The 21,766-nt window shown below is 48.0% G+C and overlaps 2 protein-coding genes and 1 long non-coding RNA gene across 4 annotated transcripts; 2 read left to right on the top strand and 1 right to left on the bottom strand.

Moving 5' to 3' along the window:
- Positions 1–31: 31 nt before the first annotated feature.
- On the bottom strand, positions 32–2,555 carry LOC117857266 (uncharacterized). Its single transcript, XR_004640751.2, has 2 exons — positions 2,236–2,555; positions 32–2,108 (listed from the first exon to the last, which is right to left on the bottom strand). It is a non-coding gene; the product is annotated as an uncharacterized lncRNA (long non-coding RNA).
- Positions 2,556–8,595: 6,040 nt separating this feature from the next.
- Positions 8,596–10,057, top strand: LOC117855502 (uncharacterized). The gene has a single exon (XM_034737877.2). It carries the CDS (start codon positions 8,776–8,778, stop codon positions 9,868–9,870), a length of 1,095 nt encoding a protein of 364 aa, XP_034593768.1. The 5' UTR covers positions 8,596–8,775; the 3' UTR covers positions 9,871–10,057.
- A 5,605-nt stretch (positions 10,058–15,662) lies between these two features.
- LOC117857330 (probable chlorophyll(ide) b reductase NYC1, chloroplastic) lies at positions 15,663–21,059 on the top strand. 2 transcript variants are annotated; one of them, XM_034739949.2, is made up of 10 exons: positions 15,663–16,103; positions 16,951–17,029; positions 17,124–17,259; positions 17,604–17,678; positions 17,800–17,995; positions 18,268–18,336; positions 18,472–18,611; positions 18,806–18,928; positions 19,178–19,370; positions 20,521–21,059. In XM_034739949.2, the coding sequence occupies exons 1-10, from the start codon at positions 15,789–15,791 to the stop codon at positions 20,704–20,706; spliced, it is 1,512 nt and encodes a 503-aa protein (XP_034595840.1). In that variant the 5' UTR covers positions 15,663–15,788; the 3' UTR covers positions 20,707–21,059. The 2 variants fall into 2 exon arrangements, with proteins under 2 accessions (XP_034595840.1, XP_034595841.1); XM_034739950.1 differs by lacking the exon at positions 15,663–16,103 and adding an exon at positions 16,606–16,638.
- Positions 21,060–21,766: the final 707 nt, after the last annotated feature.

Below are 21,766 nucleotides of genomic sequence, written 5' to 3'. Positions count from 1 at the left end.
ATTTTCAAAGATCTCACCACACAAGCCCCGATAGCAAGATGGGTTCAGCACGAGATAATTTCAGTTTCACCCAAAGACGTGGTTTCAACCACTCAGGTGCTGGGTATACAAGGCCGACCACAAAGTCAGATACAGTGATCTCAGGTCACAAGCAATGCTACTAAACTTGTCCTGGTAATGCCACTACTATTTTCGAAAACGTGAGAAGCAGAATTTTTACAAGACTACATGAAGTAATTGCTAACCTAATGAAAGAAAAATGTGACCCGGGCTACAATAGGCAAGTTGAAGCTGGACGCCCCCTCATTCCAACCATCGGCCTGCCATGTCTGTTTAGTTTGTCCTTCGTGCAGATCCATTTCACATCCCAAGTCAACATGGTCAGGTCCCGGTGTCATACCTGATCTCAGGGTTATCGCAATTCACATTCCATCCATATCTCCTTCGATATGTCATCCATGCAGGTTCATTTTATTTCAGTAACCTTGTAAACATTCCAGGTCACTTTGGAACCTCTTCTGTCACAGTACCATGGCAAGGGTTGCCCATGCCTCATATCAGCATGCCTTCGTCACAATGGATCCCTCACTCATTCTGGAACACCACTGTTTAGCGCATTGTTCTGAAGATCGGAGTCCAATTGCAAGAATATATTTCCCACATTATTCTGACCCACAACACAGACACATGATATATTTCCAATTGCACAGTGTTTTCCCCGAGGATTTAAAGGCAATTGAACTGTTCGAGTTGGCTGTGAGCGGTCCTCAGTAGCATCAGGGGTTTTAAGCTCAGGTTGCATCTCTGCTTGCTGCAATTGCAGCTGCAACTGATCAGCAAGAGTTGGCTCCCTGGTTCAAGAAGATGGCACCGGTGAAACTGATCCATTAGCAGTTGCTTGATTCCAAGATGTGCTACTACTCACTAGTCCTAGCCTCCTAGAAACACCCTAATTCCCTTATTATCCTCAAAGTTTTCCAGTTCAGTTTCAACCACATGTCTAGTAGCATCGTCCTCATCAAATGCTTCTTTACCACACTAATCTTGTATTTTGCTGAATTAAGACAAGATGCACTTTAAAAAAAAAAATTTTCAAACGTTGCAATGGGATCCTCTGCTACAGGTGCAACACTTTGAATGCAGGCTTGTGATCATGCCTCTCCACTACACTCCTTTTCTCTGGCACCAGGATATCCCAAATAATTCTGTGATTACCATATGGCTGCGTAGGAACAGCTACCGCCATGTTGTTCAGTCCAGGCTATAGGTGGATGTTTATTCTTGCTTGGATGCTTAACTGGTGTGCACATGACAATTTTCATCACCATGGGGATTCTTGGCTGGGAAAACTCCATGCTGATTCTTTCCACAATGGTTTGCCTTCCTGGGCATTATTTTACAAACCTGAATACTGACTGATTCACAACTGCAACTGAAACATTCCCAAGCATTATACTCCCTACAGTAACACCTCAAACAGAAGTAACCTGGGCAAAGAATACAGAAAAGGGTGTAATTTTCAGTTAAGAATATTATCACAATGTAACATGGAGGGCATGCTGTGAGAACTGAATGTATTTAAGAATCGTGGTTGCATAAAAACAGGTGAGCACTGAAAGGTGCACCATGACATTCATATCCATTCTTGATGTAATACGAACTGATAAAGAAGATCAAGAATTGGACACTGAACGACCAGGGAACCATACCACTACTGCTTGTTACTTGCTAGGTGTGAAATTTGGGACATACTTCAAAATTTAATTCACTCAGTGGAGTGACGATCACAGGACTAGACATATCTCGATCCCAATCTCATATCTGGTTTCGCTTGTTGAAAATTCATGAAAACTTTGGCTGCACGGCTGCAGAAAGGAAGACGGCATCTGTAATTCATATGAGATATAACATAAACGAGCAGAAATTCAGAATTTTCAATCAAGGAAGTGTTTGCACAGCTTGTCCCCATCTTCACAAATCCACGCTCCTCACCAGAGCTAACATGGCAGTTCGAGGCTAGAGTTCGAGGCTGGGAGTTCTCCCGCTCACCAGCCACGTCGAGAGCTAGGAGCTGGGAATCCCCATGGTGATGAGGCTAGAGTTCGAGGCTGAAAGCACGCGAGAATCACCAGAGGTCCAAATCCACGCAAACGCAAAGCACGCATAAGCCGAAGACATAACCTAACAATTAAGGATGTTATAATTGCGTGCTAGAGTTCGAGGCTGGCTGGATACCTGCGGGTAGAAGGGCGGCCGGTTTTTGCGGGGCGACGAGGGTCGAGGAGCGGAGCGGACCGCAGCCGACGCGGATGGAGCTTCTCTTGGTGACCAGCGACGTGAGCGCGACAACGCCGCTGGAGCTAGGTCTGTGAGTGGACGGAGGCTCGCGTGGGATGCGTCGTGGCGGATGTAGCGGAGGATCATCCGGTGCCACGGTCCACGTCACATGGCTGTTGGATCCCCCTGACATCATTGCTCTCATGCTTCTTCCGGTGGTTCCGTTGGATCATCCGGTGCTGATGGTTTTCTGGCCAAAACTTTCTGTCAGGGATAAAAAAAATATGCTTTGTCCGACGGTCAACTACATAGGGCATCGGAACATCCGGTGTTATAGAGTTTCCTCTACCTCCTCAGCGAATTGCTCCGACCCTTGTAAAATGACCCCCCATCAGATCATCCGGTGCACATGAGATTTTTTCCTATTTTTGTTCCGTTGTACCAATTGCTTCGACGGTTAGTCCGACGCTGGCTTTGGTGGACCATCGGAACATCCGATGGTGCATTTTTTTTTCTAAATCGTCCAAAACAAGCACCAAAAATATCCGATGCGTTGAACTCATCAGAAATTTGGTAGTATGCAAATACAATATTATGGCAAAAGCTGGTGACAAAAACACCTTTCTACGAACAGCGGATCATCAATGTTGTGTGCTTTTTAGTTCTGTTAGTTCTGAAACCGATGATCCTATCTTGACCTTACCAAAACTCGTACTCGCCCCTGATTCATCCATTATATGCCACTATGAATAGGAAAAGCTATGCTGACAGCATTAGTAAAACACCCCTGATTCAATTGTTGTTATCCTGCTCTAGAACGATAAACTGTCATGAGATAGCATCTAGCAAACAATATCATAAATCACCAACTTCTCAAAAGATCAAAGCACACCACCTATTTGATTTTTATGAATAATCATTGTTTTTCTTTTTCTTTTTCTTTTTCTTTTTGTTTTACCTGTCAGCCGAGCTCCCCTATTCCCATCCAGAGCACAAGTGTCCAATGCAACAACCACCATCATACCCCGAGCACAAAAATACTAGCTCGCTCATACTACGTACTACCATATGATATGCATCCAACGACCGCAGCAGCTGTAGAATAATGCATGGATCCACAGGTTAAAGGCTAGCTAGCTACAACAACTGCGAATCTGCGACGTATATGTCATGTGGCAGGGCACAGAAAACCACTAACAATGCAAGACAAGAGCTAGGTTGCAGCAGGCGGCAAGGGCCTGAACCTGAACGGACCACTCGCTGATGGTACGCAGCCGTTAGAAAGGCTGCGGGAAATTAAAAGGCCATGGGTACGCCTATGCAATGGCATGGCATGGCATGGACCTGCTGCTGCTGCGTGCTTTGCTTTGCTTTGCATTGCATTGGCTCCATGCACTGCACATATATGATCGGCAAACGTACGTGTGCTAGCTAGCTAGTGGCCGGCCGGCATGGTCCCGATCATCGACCCGTCCGATCGGACGTGCACGGGTTGCTTGCACCAGCATGGTACTAAAGTGAGTATAGTGGTGGATCCTGTTGCAATGACTTTGTTTTCGTTTGCCCGGTTACAGGCCTGCATCGTCCCTGCAGAGAACAGGCCGGGCAGTTTCTGACGAGGTGAGGTTCGATCCTATCTTACTATGTTATGTGTATGTGTGGATGCACGTACGAGGTCTCATATATGATAGACGATGCATGTTTTTAACAAGTTAATTATCCTACGAGGAATGTTGGAATAAAAGTGAAAACTATTTTTAGGTTGAGTTTGTTTGGTGCATGAAACTTAATAAGCAATTAAACCAACAAGGTAGCAATTGCGGCATTGCTTCTTGGGCTGCTACACCTACAATCCTAGTAGTGTTTCAAACACAGTTTAAAAATGATGAAATCGACAATGGAACATGCAAAAAGTCAAGATCACGCATGCACAGAATCTGATGCACCTCACTGCTGGCTGCGGCTGCATGCATGCATGCAGCATCAGATCAATTCACCACCAGTCACGACCACTACGTACACTCCCATGCATGCATGCAAGTACGTGGTGCTTGTTGCCGTTCGTACAAAGAGCCTACCGTGCTGTCGTCCACCCCGATCGATCCATCCATCCATCGACCTCACGTCAACTCAGCCGCCCGATCACGAGCCAGGAGTCATCCATCATCTCCACCCAGCAGAGTAGCATATGGCTATTGCCATCTTGTGCCAAGCACCTGATGACCTACCTGATCCACCATATCTCTCGGCTCTGGCAGCTCACATGACTGATGAGCCCTTGTTTACTTCGCGAATTTGGGAGGTGCCAAATTACTGTAGCAACACTGTAGCGTTTCGTTTGTATTTGTGAATTATTGTCCAAATATTGACTAATTAGGCTCAAAAGATTCATCTCACAAAGTACAACAAAACTGTGCAAATAGTTTTTGATTTCGTCTACATTTAATACTCCATACATGTACCGCAAGTTTGATGTGATGGGGAATCTTCTTTTTGCATAGTGTCAAAGTTGGGAGTTTGGAGGTAAGAGAACAAGGGCTGAGTGATGACTCACTGCGTACGGCACCTTTTACGTCCATGGAAGGTAGACAGGCCAGCAGGTCGATCACACCGGGCCCAAGAGCAGCAGTTCTGTACTGTGCGCAGGGATCGGAGCAGGATACGTATCATACGATCGACGTTCATGCGTGATGCGTGTACTATACTACGAAGACTGCAATGCAGGCGTTTTGTTTCTCCTAGTAGTAGTAGTGCTTGGCAACAAGGCCTCATCGTGAGACGAGGACGCAGTTGGCCGGTCATACCTACAGTTGCACTGCAGGTGCTGTTGGCCGGCCTGTTGGGTGGATGACGGATGAAGAAGCAGGCTGGTGAAGGGACTATAGAGGCAAAAGGGCCCTGCCAACAGGCCTGCTGGCTTGGCTGCAGGTGATTCGATGTTGGGAGCTACGTACTAGAAATTAAATTCACTCTCTCTCTCTCTCTCTCTCTCTCTCGTGTTATTTTCTTTCAAAATCTCGATCTGCCTACTACAGTTTTTTTGATTTCAATGCCCAACAGATGTTGAGAAAATTCTACGATCCGGCACGCATGGGTCCAACCAAACCAAGCCGGTCTCCAAACCCTGCTCCCTGTCCCCTTGCACTCCAGCACTGTTGACAAGCCTGTTGCATGCTGGGTGCAGCAGCATATGGAGAGTGTTCATTGTCTCATTGACTATAATACTTGTTTGCCGACAAAGCATGCACCTCATGCGTGCAAGTACTTGGACGGTGTAAATAATCCATGTGTATAAATTCTTAACAAGCTTCTTGAAGCATACAGCAGGACTGCATTTCTTTTCTTTTTGCATGCCGTCCTTTGAATGATAGCTCTTTGTCTGCCTAGACGATGGTAGTAGTAGCTAGCTGGTGACGAGCTACGCCACTAGGGCATGGTCCTTTGAGACTGCATGTAGAGGATAGGCGTAGGAAGGGATGGGGAGCCATACCATACCTGCATACCACCACCATAGGGTAGGGGAGGACATCTCTGATCTCTGAATCCTGCATCGATGACGAAGGGTAGGTTGGTTTAAAGAGGAGGATAAGGACGTGTAGCTAGCTGCTCATGTACAGTAATGGGAGGACAGGGACCCCTAACCAAACGGTGGGCAGCCGGATGCAGCGGCTATCATTGCTCAATACATGCAGGTCCAACGAGGCATGCCGCATTGCCGCTGCTGATGCACTAGCTACCACCTGCATTTTGCACCAGTAGTAATAGCACACCACAACACACACACCAGCAAAACAAGGGCTTGTTGTTCTTGGGAAGGAAGGAAGGAGTGCAGCAGAGTGCAGGCTCCATGTACACAATTAACTGGTGTTTACTCTTTACTGTTGTGTTGATAATTGGATTATGTGGAGCCATGTATGTCCTGATCAGAAAAAATGTATGTTCTGATCAGCAAATGCATTCGTTGGACATGAATTAGAAGGGCTAGCTTCTGTCTGAGCTAGTCGTATGTTCTTTGTGCAGCAGTGGCAGAAGTGCAGCAGAGATGAGAGTAAAGGAAGGTGGTGGGATCAGGCAGAGGCAGAGCAGAGCGGCAGATGAGAGGAAAGGCCTTGCCGCCTTGGAAACATCCATGCTCTTTGGCAGGGGAAATAATGAGGCCATCCATTTCAAATGTTGCCGCTCTCGTTCTCGTAGACTCGTACTACTGTTCGCCTTGGAAGAAGACCAATGCAGTATTATAGTATTGTGATGCAGCAGGCAGGCTCGCTGATTCCTTTGGATCCAGAGCTCGGCATCGCATTCATGGCGATTCGGCGTGGAACACTGGAATATGTGTCTGACTGACCACGCATGTCTGCTACTGCTAGGAGGAACATGCTGTACAGCATCATCGTTGGATCTTAAGCTCCTCCAATGGAGGAGTACGTGCTCTGCTCTCCATGAAAATTACAGCGTACTTACAAAGCAGTTGCTGTTCTTTTAAGCGGCCCAAAGCATCTCCTGTTGTCAGCACTCAGCAGTAGTAGCTACAGTAGCACGTACAGACTGTATGTGGAAGATCTTAGTTACTGCTTGCCAAGGTTCAAACCCCAATTTCCATTTGTTTAGGACATGCAGATTTCTTCTTTTCAAAGAGAGGAGAATAGCAATGAGGCACATACATTCCTCTCAGTACGTTGATGAACCCGTAAAACTGAGTATTTACTGTAGGTAAAAGGAGGAGGTACAGTATGAGGCAGAAGCTGCATGCAGCATGCATTTACATTTTACAGAGTAGTAGTAGTATATTTTAGTACGCTCCACATTGAATGATAGGCATTGAATCGCCCATCTTATATAGGCTGCAAGCTGAAAGTTTACTGTTTGCCTGCCTGGTGAGGCGTAGCGTAGGTGCCCTTTTGCGGGCGACACGGCTACAGCCTCCTTGGCGCCCAGCCAGATGAGGATCTCGGAAGCGGAGCCCACGCTGTGGCTGAAGCATCGCACCTTGCCTATAGACAGGTAAGGTAACACAGGTTCATGGTCCATGGGAACAGACGAACAGTTTCCGTTTGCATCCACCGTTGCGATGAAATGGGGGCACAACGGGCACGAGCACGTACGAGAGAGGCAGCTAGCAGAGGGCGTGTAGCCTAGCCAAACCCTGGCACCGCAGGCAGGCACCGGGGCACACGTATAGGAGATCCTGTTTCGGTTATGCTATGCGAGAGCCATGGCTGCAGGCTGGGTTTGATGCGTCACCTCCTCCCGCTCCTCCTCGTCACGTGCAACAGCAACAGTAGGATCGATGCGCCGTCCCCGTTACTGTCGCACGGCGAGAGGAGCTAGCTAGGAAGAGAGACAGTGCACGCTCATTAAGTTACTGTGGCACGGCAGTGACGGGAGATGGAGTTATTTCGTCTCGTATCATCACCATATTTCGGTCGGTACCAAAATGGTTACTGGTCCGGGTGTTGCCTCTCCCAATCTCTCACAGTTGGTAACCAACACTCCTCCTGGTGATTTTAAGCTGATCCGTGGTGCACATGCTTGTCCCAGGAAATGGGGGTGGGTGTTCCTCGTCCACGAGACCAACCCCCGACCCCAGAGGCCGAGCCGGGGCTAGTGCGCTCAACAGCGGCTGGCGAGGTGACCCCGCCGCCCGGTGGGTGCATGCACTGCACTGCCGACGGCGCACAAGGGGCAGCAGCAAGCAACCCTTGTGCGCTCGGCCCTCCGCTCCACCGATCACGGGCCGCCGGTCTGCTCCGCGATCCGATCCGGCGACGCATCGAGGGCGGGCGCGTGGACGCCGCCGCACCAGGCGTAACGAGTACGAGACCGAGCGGCAAGCGGGGGATCCCTTTTGTGGCCGCAGGAGGCAGCGCGCGGCGCGGGACCGTGGCCGTGGCGTCGGCGTCGGCGGGTCCATGGACACCCCCCCGATCGCGGAGCACGGCGGCCGGTACGGTACGGCCACCCTGGACATGTAGCCTAGCAGGACACGTTGCCGACTCCTTGCCGATGGCCGGTGGCCCCCTCCACCGCCAACGAGTATCATGAGGAATCATTCCAAGCGGAAATGCACGTCCTTTTCGCTGCTCCCTTTATTTGCGTCGCGGCCGGAGAGTGATCTGATCTCTGTCTGTCAGGAGGTGCTCTAGCTATTGCTACTACAGTAATCGCCAAATCTCTGTCAGATTATCCGTAACCCCATGCAGGAAGGATCAACCACCGACGATCAATCATCCGATGGTGGATGGGTCACGTGACCAACTTTTCCTCACGTTCCCTAGCGCGCGTACGCACTCTCACCGGCCCTGCTCTCGCTCCCTCGCCCCACCACTCCAGCCATTTCAAAACGGAGCTCGACTAGGCTTCCCTTTCCCTCCCTCCAGCCCATTCAATTCCCACACGAAGCGGCTCTATATAACACTCGCCACCAGTGCTCCTCTAATCTGCTTCAAGCAACGAACCGGCTCCGGCTTGGCGTCGCTGGCTGACGAGCTAGCGTTGGCAATGGACCACGGCGGTAGCGGGGGAGGGAGGAGCAGCAGCCGCCTCCGGGACCGCCTGGCCCGGATGTTCCGCCCGGCCTCGCTGCTCCGCTCCACCTGCAACACCACCGCCTCCACCTGCTCCTCCTCCTCTTCCTCGTCGACCGCCGTCCCCGGCGCCGCGGGGTCCTCCACCAAGGCGCCGCCGCCGGCCTCCGCGTGCTCCTCCAGCCGCGCGCTGCTCGCCGCGGACGCCGCCGTCGCGCGCGACGGCAGGGACTCCTTCCTCGCCTCCTCCCGCCGCGACTTCGCGTCCCTCGTCGCCCGCACCGAGTCCTTCTCCACCGCCGTCGACCGCCTCCACCGCCGCGCCGGCGTCGCGCCGGCGCCGCCCTCGCGCTTCTCCGTCGACGCGCCGCCCACCAAGGAGAAGGAGAAGAGCCCGCGCGAGTACCGCCTCGGTGTCGGCGGCGGCAAGAGCACCAGCGACAAGATGAAGACGAAGCTGCTCTCCAACCCCTACGGCTTCAGCAGCTCCGACGACGCCCACAGCGACGTCTTCACCAGCGACGCCGAGGACCTCGCCGCCCGCGGCGGGCCGGCAAGCAGCAAGAAGCTGGGCGAGTCGGCGGAGACATTCTTCTGCTCCTCGCGGAGCTTCTCCTCCGACTCCTCCGAGTTCTACACCAACACCAAGAAGAAGAAGAAGACCAAGAACAGGAAGATGAACAACAAGTCCCCGGCAGCCACAGCTGCCTGTAGTAAGCCGCCGCCGAAGCCTCAGAAGCGGGGCCAGGTCCAGACCGCCGGCAGGCGGCACCACCGCCGCGCGGCGAGCAGCGCCTGCGACACGTGCGGCGTGCGGGACGGGTTCCGCCCCGTGGTGTGCGCGGCGGAGGAGCAGGTGCGCAAGGGGTTCGCGGTGGTGAAGCGGTCGCGGGACCCCTACGCCGACTTCCGGTCGTCCATGGTGGAGATGATCGTGGGGCGGCAGCTGTTCGGCGCGCCGGACATGGAGCGCCTCCTCCGCTCCTACCTCTCCCTCAACGCGCCGCGCCACCACCCCGTTATCCTCCAGGCATTCTCCGACATCTGGATCGTCGTCCACGGCGGCTAGCGCCTCTAGCTTGCTGACCACCACCTCCATCATCAATAAGCTCAACAATCTTCTTCTTCTTGGTTGCTTAATCATGTCTCGCGCGGATGTAGAAGCTCTATCTACGTGTTAATTATTAACTAAGCTTGCATTGCTGTGATCTGCTACTACTGTTGGTGAGTAATCGATTTGATATTAGTTTTGATGACGATCGATCACTTGTGTTGCACACTGTCATGTGGTACTTTGTGTGGTGTTGGTAGGATCTGAATCCGATCAGGTAGCTTCAGATTTGGAAGCGGATTTTCGATCGACTGACCAGAGAGAGCTAGCAGCGTCACGGTTTTGTTTGGTAGCTGGAGGCTAGAGGTGCTTGTGCTGTGCTGTGCCCTGTACCTGTGCTGCTTTTGATTTTCCATCGGGGTCAATCATTTGGACTTTAGAGATGATGATGACGACGACACTGTGTACTCGAGCTCGTGTCACATTTGTGTCGGCAGCCATTGCTTGTGTTGTGTGACGGCTAGCTTGTCAATTGAAATTTTGAAAACGGACCAATCAATCCTGCCAAGCAACTCTTCCATTATTTCAAACTGTTTTCCGTTCAAAAACTAGACTTAGACTTCTCCTACTAATCACTGACAGAGTAAGAAACAAGTACCTTAGCTCTGGGCAGGTAACGTAAGGTCAAGTTCAGCGCATATTGACAGTGGCTACACGTCAAAGGGGCACTTAAATTTGTAAAACCCACAGCCACTCCAGTTTCAGCATACTATACTGCTACTGCATTTCTCTGCTGAAAAACGAGACATGGTGCCAAACCAACCAGCCCCTATCATATTCCAAGGACCGTATACAGCCAGTCGCATGCTGATGAAATTTCAAACAATTCTCCTGTGAGCATTACTACGTGTATGGACATTCTGCGCTTCTGCATGCATACACAAGCTGGCCTCCTCAAAAGACTCGAGCAACTCGCAAGCAAAGGTGGTGCTCAGATCACAAGCAAAGGTGGGTGCTCCTAGTCAGCCTAGATACGAGTAGGAGTAGTGGTACGTTGGAATTACCTTGGAGCAGGAGCCTGAGCCTCGCCTTTCTCCAACAACTTAGAATAGTAGTGCGTCCCTGCATCAAGGCAAGCTGTGGAAAGGCTAGCTGACTGCTAGACGATAGATTTTGCATTTGAACTTTTGGAGAAAAAAGGTTGACAGCCTTGGCGCATTCTCCAAACCATGCTGATGGAAGTGTCTTGTTTGCTCAGGGGAGTAGGTTGGGATTAGGTTTGTGGGGCAGCGCTTCCATTATAGTATTTGATTAAGACAAGACAGTGTCCTCACTGAACTTACGGCTTGTTCGTTTCTGCTTAGAAGTACTGGCTGCTAGCAGAGCCAAGCCAAGCCAAGCCAACAGGTGACCTGAATGCCACACGCTCTAGTTCTGCTGTACCTTTCGAGCTTATCTTAGGTACTGTGTGCACTACTAGTCATTGTAACTAGCTAGTAATGGCGAGACACATTTTCTCTCAGATGTCTTGGGCAGCTTGCCGCAACAGTATTGTTGCTCCGGAACACTGAAATTTGACCGACTGGCAAGACGCGTCACCACGCATATGTGCATGCCCAACTATGGCATTGCCTTTCCTGCTGAAAACGGGCCATCATTTTGAATTTGCAGCATTGGCGGCCATCACATCACATCTGCTAGCTCGAGGCACTAAAAGGTAGCTAGCTAACATTAGCAATCAACGGCAATAATCTCACTTGTCGAGCAGAAGTTTGGTTAAAAAAAACTTGTCGAGCAGAAAGGCAGGCACGCGTCGTCGCTGCAGTAGTGCACCACTCCTATTGTTTGACAATGCTCCTATCCTATGTATGACTAAATGCAGTTAAAAGTCTATGGAAGAAAGCTTGTTTATTGCATGTGCCCCATAAAGCCAACTGTAGCTAATGAGTATAGTGCAGCGATCACAGTCCCAGATTCTGGTTAGTGGTCTCTCACTTCAAAGTCAAGCAAAAAAGGCTGTTCCTCTTTGACCTGGCGGGTTGGATCCATCGTGGGCGTAGGACTGAAGAACTCTGGTTCGACCTCGGCACCGCGCATCGCATCCATCATTCGTGCATGCATGGATGTGTCTTGAGTCGTCCTGCCTCCACCACCACCTTCCGCTGTCGCTAGCTTTTCGCCGCAAGCAGCGTAGTACGTGCCTCGGTCTCCACGCGCGCGTGGCCTGAATCTCCTACTATCATGCACGCATCATGCGCCACTCACTCTCGCCGCTCTCTCTCCGAAAGGTCACCTCGCCGTGTACGTGCATGGCTCTCGACTGTTTGGAGATGGATGGATCGGTCGCCATGAAAAGGCTCAAGATGATGATCACACAGTCACAGGAGGACGCGCGCCAACAGTCCCGTGCCCATGCAGTTTTGCCGGTCGTGAACGAACAGACTGTGTATTGTTTGAAAAGAGCTAGCTAGTAGTTGGAGCAATATAATGTACGTTTCGTAATCGTCTCTGTCGTCCCTGTTCGCATGGCATGCATGCGTACTCGTACCGACGCACTGTAGCGCGCTACGAACCAAGCATACTGTACGGTCTTGAGATGGAGATGGGCGGACACGGGACACCGGACAGGCAGGCGTGTGGCGCGGTGTGTGCTGGCTTCTCGCCTCGAAGCAGCAGGCAACAGACATTAATTGCAGGATTCAGGAAGCTGCTATCTGCTCTCATCTGCATGCAGCAAAGCAGCAGGCCACCCTTTCTGGCTTTCTGGGATGAGAAGCCGTGCCATGGAGCCATGCAGCCAGCGTTGGTGAGTCCGGGATCTCGTCGCTAGCTCGCTGCGCCGGCACCAGGCAGTCAGTGACTGCGCGGCCAGGCGATACGTAGAGGTCAGCCGGCCGGCCGGCGGCGGGCGCGGCCTCTGCTCTGCTCTGCTCTGCACCGGAATGCATGCGCAAAGCCTGCCATTCATTTGCCTTGCGCTCCCGTCCCAGCCTCCCAGCTAGCTTGGGCTGCCCATTCATTTGGCCCGAGCTACCCCTCGAGCAGCAGCCGGCCGGCCGCCGGGCGTGGGTTAGTGGCGCGTGCTGCAGCCGCAGCAGCGTTCGTCGTCGCGCCGGGGCGTGGACCGGCCGGCTGCTGGGCCAGTTTAGTCGAGGCGGCAGTCGGAGCTGACAGGGCTGGATCGCGTTTGAACGACGATGGCATGGCATGGCAGAGCGTCACGGCGCTGGCTCGTCGTCTCCTACTGTTTATTTTTCTAAACAGGAAAAAAAGAGAGCCGTCTCCGCTATCCTCTGCGGTCGCTGCCGACTGCCGTGCCGCTGCCGGCAGGCGTACTTGCTTTGGTTCCTCGGCACCAGGCAGTCGGTGACACGCCTTGGCTTTGGTTCCTTGGAAGCCTCGTGCTAGCGGGAGGGAGTCCCGTGCACGCATCCCTCCCGTGCCGTGCCGCCCGTAACCATTCGTGTTTTGACCCCTGCTCTGCTAATGGACAGATCATGCTCGCCAAGTGTCCCAGACTGAGTGACTGACAAAAACACGCCTCAAATACATGGCAGACTTGCGTGCACGGATTTTGAACGAAATATGGACCGTCCCCTGATATTTAGGAACGGAAAGGTCCCTGGTAGTAAAAGTGACCGTACTGGGATATTTTTTGCTTCTATCTTTCGAGGATGCTGAGATATTTGGAGGCCGTGACATGACAAAAAAGAAAATTCGGTGAGACCAATCCATCAACTCCCTTCCCGTGGCGCCTCAAGTTGCTGCGATTCGCTTGGTGGGCCGGCGGGGACGGACACCGACCCAGGCCGTCATCCATCCTGGTGGCCCACCCAAGGGAAGGAAGGGAAGAAGCAAAGGCGACGCCACGTGGCGCCTATCCGCGACGGGATGAGGTTGCCTCAGCGTGTGGCCACCTCGTTGCCTGCGTTGCGTTGCTCCCTCCGTCCACCAACCGGACTCTGCACTGCAGTGTGTATTTCCAGCGTTTACCTCGTGTCGAGACAAGATCGTCTTCTCGGGCTGCAACATGGCACGACTACGATTAGCACAGGGCAACGAACCTAGCTTTCCAATGATTGCCTAACTAAAAAAATCAAGGCGAGTCTAAAAATTTTTAGTTACCGATTGATTCATCGTGAAAGAATTGCACACCAATATTTGTTTGTACCTAGAATCATGGCATATCGAGTTGGAAATTTCTTAAAGCTCGTAAGGGGGATGAGTTTTGGATGCCATGTTTCTTGCTCTAATTTTGACATGTTCTGATTTTAGGACAACTCTAATTTTGGCATGCTATGATTTTGGCTTGATAAAGATTGGAATCTAGACTCATCATTGCTGAGAGTTATTCCAAATTTTTCAATTGACATCACAAGCCCTCGACATGACCCCAAGGTCTATTACAATTAATGCAATAAACTAGCAATTTTCTATTTTTTATTAGGTACGGTACTTAGCTTAAGGATAGAGCCTCGGCTCTACTGAAGGGTGGAGCGACAAGGGGGGACCATGGCCCCCCTTAAATTCCGAATTTCCCATTCATTAAACAATATAAAATTGGTACTATTTATTAATGTTTAGTGCTTCATTTTCAATGGCCTACTCTGAATTTTGGATCACGCTCCACCTGTAGCTTAGGTGGTTAGCTTTCACCATGTCCTACCTCACATCTCCATGGCTGCCAACGTGTTCGTCTGCGATTGCGTTACATTTTGACGAACCAAACACTATCTAAATGTCTAACCAAACACTATCTAAATGTCTAAGCATCATCTTCATGCAGTAACCTGCCACTCAAACTTGACATGAATGGCATCATTTATCATCCATACCCTATTCATTATAAAATATAAAATTGGTACTATTTATTAATGTTTAGTGCTTCATTTTCAATGGCCTACTCTGAATTTTGGATCACGCTCCACCTCTAGCTTGGGTGGTTAGCTTTCACCATGTCCTACCTCACATCTCCATGGCTGCCAACGCAGACGAATGCGGCTAGGCCAATGTGGTGTTTGGCACCCGTAATTTCATAACAACTGTTATGATGAAAAATACACATTTTGGCACCCGTAATTTTTAAAGCTCACAAGGAGGATGAGTTTTGGTTGCCATATGTTCTTGCTCTAAATTTGACATGCTTTGATTTTTTTGAAAACTCTGATTTTGGATTGCCATGATTTTGGCTCAGTAAAAATTGCAATCCAACCAACCACACTCATCATTGCCAAGAGTTATTCCAATTCTCTGAGCCGACATCACCGTGGTGCTTGTTTCCCGAGAGCCCTCAACATGACCACAAGGTATTTTGTGATAATACCACGTAAACTAATAATTTTCTACCTTTTATTAGATGTGGTACTTACCTTAAGACAGAGCCTCGGCTCGAGTCAAGGGCGATGGAAGGGGGCCATGGTCCCCTCCTAACGTAAATCCCCGTTGATTGGTACTTTTTTGTTAATGTTCAGTGCTCCGTTTTATTGATCCAACTCCTGCTGAATTTTGGATCAAGTTCCGCCTCTAGCTCGAGTGGCTAGCTTTCACGGTGTCCTACCTCACACCTCCATGGCTACCAATATGTTCGTTTGCGGCTGGCCCAACGAGGTGTTTGGCACCTGTAATTTTCATAACAACTGTTCTGCTGAAAAATTGCACATTGTCTTGACTCTTGAGCATAATCTGTTCTTTTTCTTTGTCCTTGAAAAAAAAACACTGGCCTGGCGTAATCTTACAATATTTCAGGGACCTATCTGGAAGAATGCTCCGATTATTTATTCACTGTTAAAGTGCAGGGCACACGCCCCTCCAAAAATCATGGGACACAAGGACGCCAAGCAGCCCCAAGCAAAAAGGTGAGGAGCACACGCAACAAACACACGACACGAGTGTGTGAGCAGACGAGGTGAGATCGCCGAATCCTTATCCACCTCGCCATGGCGGCCGCCGCCCACCTCTCCGTCCACGGCAGCCTCCGCCGCTCGGCGGCCGAGCTGCCCTCCACCTCCTCCCACCGCCCGTCCCTCCTGCGGTGCCGCGCGTTCAAGCAGGAGGCGGACGGCGGGGACCGCGACGACCCGTCCGCGTCGTCGTCGTCGTCGCCGAACGAGGCGCGGAAGCGCAGGAAGGGGCCGCTGTACAAGCTCAAGGCCGCGATCCAGGGGCTCGCGGGCTCCCGGTCGGCCGCGGCCGAGGTGTATGGGGGAGAGTACCAGCGCGCCGTCGAGAAGGCGGAGGAGATCTTCTTCTCGGTGAGCACCGTGCACCGAGCTCCGTTTGCGAACCCTTGCGCCCGCAGTACTGTTAGCTTTTGGCGTTTGTTTGGTGCTCTGAATATCCGATGAATGATCGGTTAGCTAAATGCCCGTGGCAAAGTTCGCTTCCCTGTGACCGCGACCGTCTCCTTCCCGTAGGAGAAATGGAGAATCCATCCCCTTCAGTCAGGTGCTAAACGTGAGCTAGAATCTGGTCCGTATCCTAATTACTACCTGATCATGGAGATGATGGAGGGATCGAATGATCGAATCTGATTCTCCAATCCAACACACTAATCAGCTCGTTGTAAATGCAGGGACGCATGCTTAAAGTCCCGTAGAGGCTCCATACTCCATAGCAACAAAAAATTTTGCACTTGAAGGGCCTACGGTGCGATTGCACATGTGGGGGGCGTCCCTTTGCAGATTAGTGTTCTTCCCAACAAGGCACAAGCCTATATTGGAGATAAATTTCTACACCAATCTCCATATCCTTCTTTCCTTCCTTCCAGATATGTTCTGCAACTGCAAGGTGCACTGGTTAGAAATTAGAATAGTCTAATAACCATGTAGGAGTACTAGGAATGACCAGTGTTTGCTGATTCAAACCAAAGTGCCTTTGCGGTATCAAATTGTGGCAGCATGAGCAACCAGTGGTTTGCTAGATGTTGCTACTGCCAGAGTGGCTACATTTCGTTTTGTGTCTAACTGTCCAGAATCCATTCGTATGATTCAGGCTTGCAATGGACCCTATTGATCACGAGTCATGTTGTATATCAGCAATAAGAATCACATTATGTTTCATGATGCCTTCTATGTGCGCTTATTTCGTTCACCATTTCAGGTTGCTACACACCTAGGCAAATATGTTATCACTATGATGGGCAGTGGTGTTGTACTTGGGGTTGGATTTCAGCTATCAGGTTTGTCAGACACTTGTATTGCATTGCCTTTGCTTTGTACTTTACTTTTCATTAGGAGTTCCATTCACTCATACTGTTTTTTCTCTCTCTTTAGGTGGAGACAGCCAAATGAATGAACTAATTTGGTATAGCTGGCTTGGTGGGGTGATTATTGGTACAATGATAGGTGCAAATAGTGTCCTAGAGGAACACTGCAAAGCTGGACCTCGTAATGTCGTCATAACGGGAAGGTAGCTTATTTTCATCCTTCCATTCAATATGCCTTTTAAAATATTTCTCCAGTAAGTGATATGCAACAGGTTCATTTTCATTTGTCTCTTGACTTGCCTCGTAAACATTTTCTTTTTTTTCGGAAAGTATTGGGCAGCATACTCTAAATAACAAATTGTCTCTCAGAAACAGTAACGTGTCGAAGCTAATGAATTTTCTTCTAGCTACAAACTAGGAAGAAAGCAATTTTGTTGTACTTTCCAAGTTTTAGCAGTTGCACCAGTTGTATCCATTAGATAGGTGGTTTCATATTGTTGTTTTCTACTTGGCGATTAGCATTGACATTGTTTTTTCAACTTTCTAGCACAAGAGGGTTAGGAAAAGCAATTGCTCGGGAGTTTCTTCTTTCTGGAGACCATGTTGTGATTACTTCACGGAGGTGATTTTCATGGGCATGGTGCTCAAACTTTGGTCTAGTTCTATAAATTTCCATATACATATTTCTTATGGTGTTTTATGCTTTGTCTTAGTTTTAAATATTTTCTTTTTTGTGAAGGCAGTCCTGAATCAGTTCTTCAGACTATCAAAGAACTTGAAGAGAACATTCAGGAGGGCTTATCAGTTGCCAAAAAGAAAGAAAGGAAAATTTTATCAAATGCCAAGGTTGTTGGTACAGCTTGTGATGTCTGTAAACCTGAAGATGTGAAGAAGTTAGTGAATTTTGCTATTAATGAGCTTGGCTCAGTTGACATCTGGGTAGGTAATTCTTTACAGTTTAGTATCTTAATCTGTATATTATTTGGCCTACCGTTTGTATTTATTAACTGAATAGCTAGTTCAAAGCTGGATTATGCCTGACTATTAAGTTTACATTCTTTACATCAGTTGTGAAACACACATTTTATAGGATGCCAGTAAGATAAATTTTATGGTGCCCACTTCTATATTTTGATATTTTCCTGTATGGTCCTATGGTTACATCAATGAACAATACATATTTACTGATTCTTCTTCAATCTTATGTACAGATAAATAATGCTGGCACGAATAAAGGATTTAGGCCACTGGTAACTTTTTCTGATGATGACATTACTCAGGTTTGTTTATTGTTGTATTATGTTGCCTTCTACTATGATGTTTATGCATGTATCATTGATCAGAGGACATGTTATAACCATGATATCTTATTTCCGTACTTTTAGTTTGTTCTGATCTATTTCATGTTGTTACAGATTGTATCGACAAACCTAGTTGGATCATTGCTGTGCACCAGAGAAGCTATGAATGTCATGCAATACCAAGAGAAGGGAGGCCATATATTCAACATGGATGGAGCAGGTTCTGGAGGATCAAGTACACCACTGACAGCTGTGTAAGCACCTTTTCTTTCTTTTCTTTTTTTTTGGAAACGAGTACCTTAGTTTTCTAATACCACATTGCTTCGGATAACTTGTACTGTACAAATGTTGTGATCTTTTTTTTTTCTTATTAGCTAAAACTTGAGTGTATTGCATTGGAATTCCTTGTGTGCTGAAGCTAAATCTGATGCTGAACCCAAATTTGTAGCTATGGTTCAACTAAATGTGGACTGAGGCAGTTCCAAGCATCACTTCTGAAGGAAAGCAGAAGATCAAAAGTTGGAGTGCACACTGCCTCTCCTGGTATGGTCCTTACCGACCTTCTTCTAAGGTAACCTCTCCATACTTACAAATTTTTATTACTCACATATAGTTGTCATGATATGGCTTATGACATTCATAATACATAACTGCAATAACAGAAACATCAAACATGACCTTATTAGTTACTACTTGTCCAGATATGTAAAATGTGTGTTATTTATCTCCCGCACTCTTCAAATATGATCTGATCGACCCTCTTAATTGTTGTGTCGGAATCATGTTTCCTCTTCTTTACTGATAGCCCATTTCTTTGCAGTGGTTCATCCCTGAGAAATAAACAGATGTTCAATTTAATATGTGAGCTTCCAGAAACAGTAGCTAGGACATTAGTTCCAAGGATGAGAGTTGTAAAAGGAAGTGGAAAGGCAATCAACTACTTGACACCACCAAGGATCTTGCTTGCCTTGGTTACTGCATGGGTTCGACGGGGCCGATGGTTTGATGACGAGGTACACAGATCTACTTATCTTATACTTAATATATACTTAGATTTAGCTAGTTCAATGTGTCAATTGTTCTACTTTAGCTTTTATGTAGAACTACCAAAAAATTCTGTAAAGGCTGAGATTGAATTGTTGATTTTTCTATTGTTCACCTGCTATATATATCTGGAATATTGGAACTCAGAACATTTAGTTTTTATGCTACATAGCATTTCTAAAGATAGAACCTTGAGTTCTTCAACTGAGCTAAATGTGTAAACAAAGAATGGCTAACCATTCTTTCCATTGGGTTTACATTATTTTTTTGCCTTCAGCTCTTTCTGGTTGTAGATTGGATGTCTTTTATTCTCTTTTGCTGAATCTGGCCATTGCCAACAATTTTCACATGTTATAGATTGGATGTCTTTTATTCTCTTTTGCTGAATCTGGGAGTATTTTTCAGCCGCATAAACTCTACATTATGTATCCGTCCTATTTCTCTTAATGAACGATACCCACGACCCACCTCTCCAACACTCCTTTGTTTTCTAAAATAGAAAAGAAAAGTCTTGCACATATCAAAGTGTGGGTGGGTGGGTGGGGGTCGGGGTCATATTATGTACTGCATTAAACATTGTTCCTTCAATGACAACCTGTTCGGTGAGCCAGACCATAAAGACGTTTAAGAAAAATGCCCAGTTTGGAAAGGCAAATGCACCAATCAGAATATTGTCCTTGTCCAGTATGCCATTTTAGGATTCATGGCAACAATGATGCGCTGACAGGGCTGTTTTCCTCACTTGGGTATATTCAGTTTAGAACTGAAATGTGCAATTACAATTTGAGGAATATCGTAATTGAAGTTTGCAAATTATATTATATTCTGCATGAAATGAAAACATAGAATAACATTGTAGTTAATTTAAAAACTCTGAATATTTTTTTAGTTGTGTTATAGCCACACGCCGTCTAAGGAAAATGATAGCTGCTTGCCTTCTTGTACCTTCTGAACTTTACAGTGATTACCTGGTGTGTCCTTCCATGGTATACTTGATACACGCTTCTAATTGTGCATGTGTGCATTAGGAGATAACGAGATATTGGTCAAGCAATCAAGTTTTTTTTTTTTGCTGCTATCATGCTCTGAGTTTTATGATCAATCATTTATCCATTACAGGGACGAGCAGTGTATGCAGCCGAAGCTGATAGAATTCGCAACTGGGCTGAAAGTCGAGCACGCTTCTCTTTCACTGATGCCATGGAGATGTACACAGAAAACACATGGGTTTCCGTATTCTCGCTCTCCGTGGTCTGTGCATTCATAATTCTTTCCAGCTCAGGTGGACCTCTTCCAGGCACATGATCACCAGAGCTGCCAAACTAGATACTCCATTTGTTTTCACCAAAGGCATTCTATTATCAAAAGGCGTATGACACAACACTATGAATGGGAAGAAGATAAACCCACAAATGTAGATAGGTGCAAGGGAGATCAGCAGCTGCTTCCTCTCAACATTTAAGGCTTGGCTAACCATGTGCTCAGAAAAAGGGTAAATAGAATTTGTTTTGTGGGCATTCCCACTTCTGTAAGCTAGTATGTGATTATTGACTTTTAAGAACACGTATGGGAAGTTAACTAAGCACGAACAGAGTTCATAAAAGTTTTTACCTGGTGTACATGCTTTTAGTTATGATAACTATTGTAACTTTCTGATCGCCGCTTGTTCCCTTAAAACCTAAACTATACTCCTATATAGCAAGGGAAGTAGCCTGCACCATGTATGTGGTTCATCTATTGGTTTTGCATCAGACGAAACCTTGGGTGTTATTGCGGAGATGTGTTTGGTCAGTGATGGGTCAGAACTCTGAAGCATGAGATGTCAGATGTGTATCCATGTCATCTTTTAGATTGCCATGAGAACTACAAGAAGAGCTTATAAAGGCAAGCTTGTAGTGACTTGGACTTTTGCACACTGATTTCTGCGTTGATAAAGCAGAGCTGCAGTTTACAGCTGCAGGGATGGATACTATACCGAGTAATAACAATGTTTATAGAAATCTTGCAGAAATATCCGGTAACTGTGTAGTTGTAGCAGTACGGGTGGCATGCTGCATTAGTTGGTGTGCGATGTATGCATGTCCTGGCAACTCTCCCAAAAGGAAAAAGGAGAAACGGGATCTTCTTTCAAAGTGCTGATAAGGGCAGGCACTTTGAAGTTGGGTGTCAATTCTTTCCTTTCCCTGAGCACTAGCTCTCAAGTTCCAACCCTTGGAGGTTGCAAGTTTGGAACCTTCCTAGTACTTTCCTGCATACTCCAACTTCCCCAATCTGCCCCATTCCACATGATAGGTCAGCAAACCTGCTAACCTTCTAAATCTCCAACTGAAACCACGCTGGAGTAATAATCCTGCTCCACACGTAT

Source organism: Setaria viridis, chromosome 5 (genome assembly GCF_005286985.2).
Source record: "Setaria viridis chromosome 5, Setaria_viridis_v4.0, whole genome shotgun sequence".
Classification (NCBI taxonomy): domain Eukaryota; kingdom Viridiplantae; phylum Streptophyta; class Magnoliopsida; order Poales; family Poaceae; genus Setaria; species Setaria viridis.
Note: the sequence above shows the minus strand (reverse complement) of the source record. Positions and strands in the feature narration are given on the sequence as shown.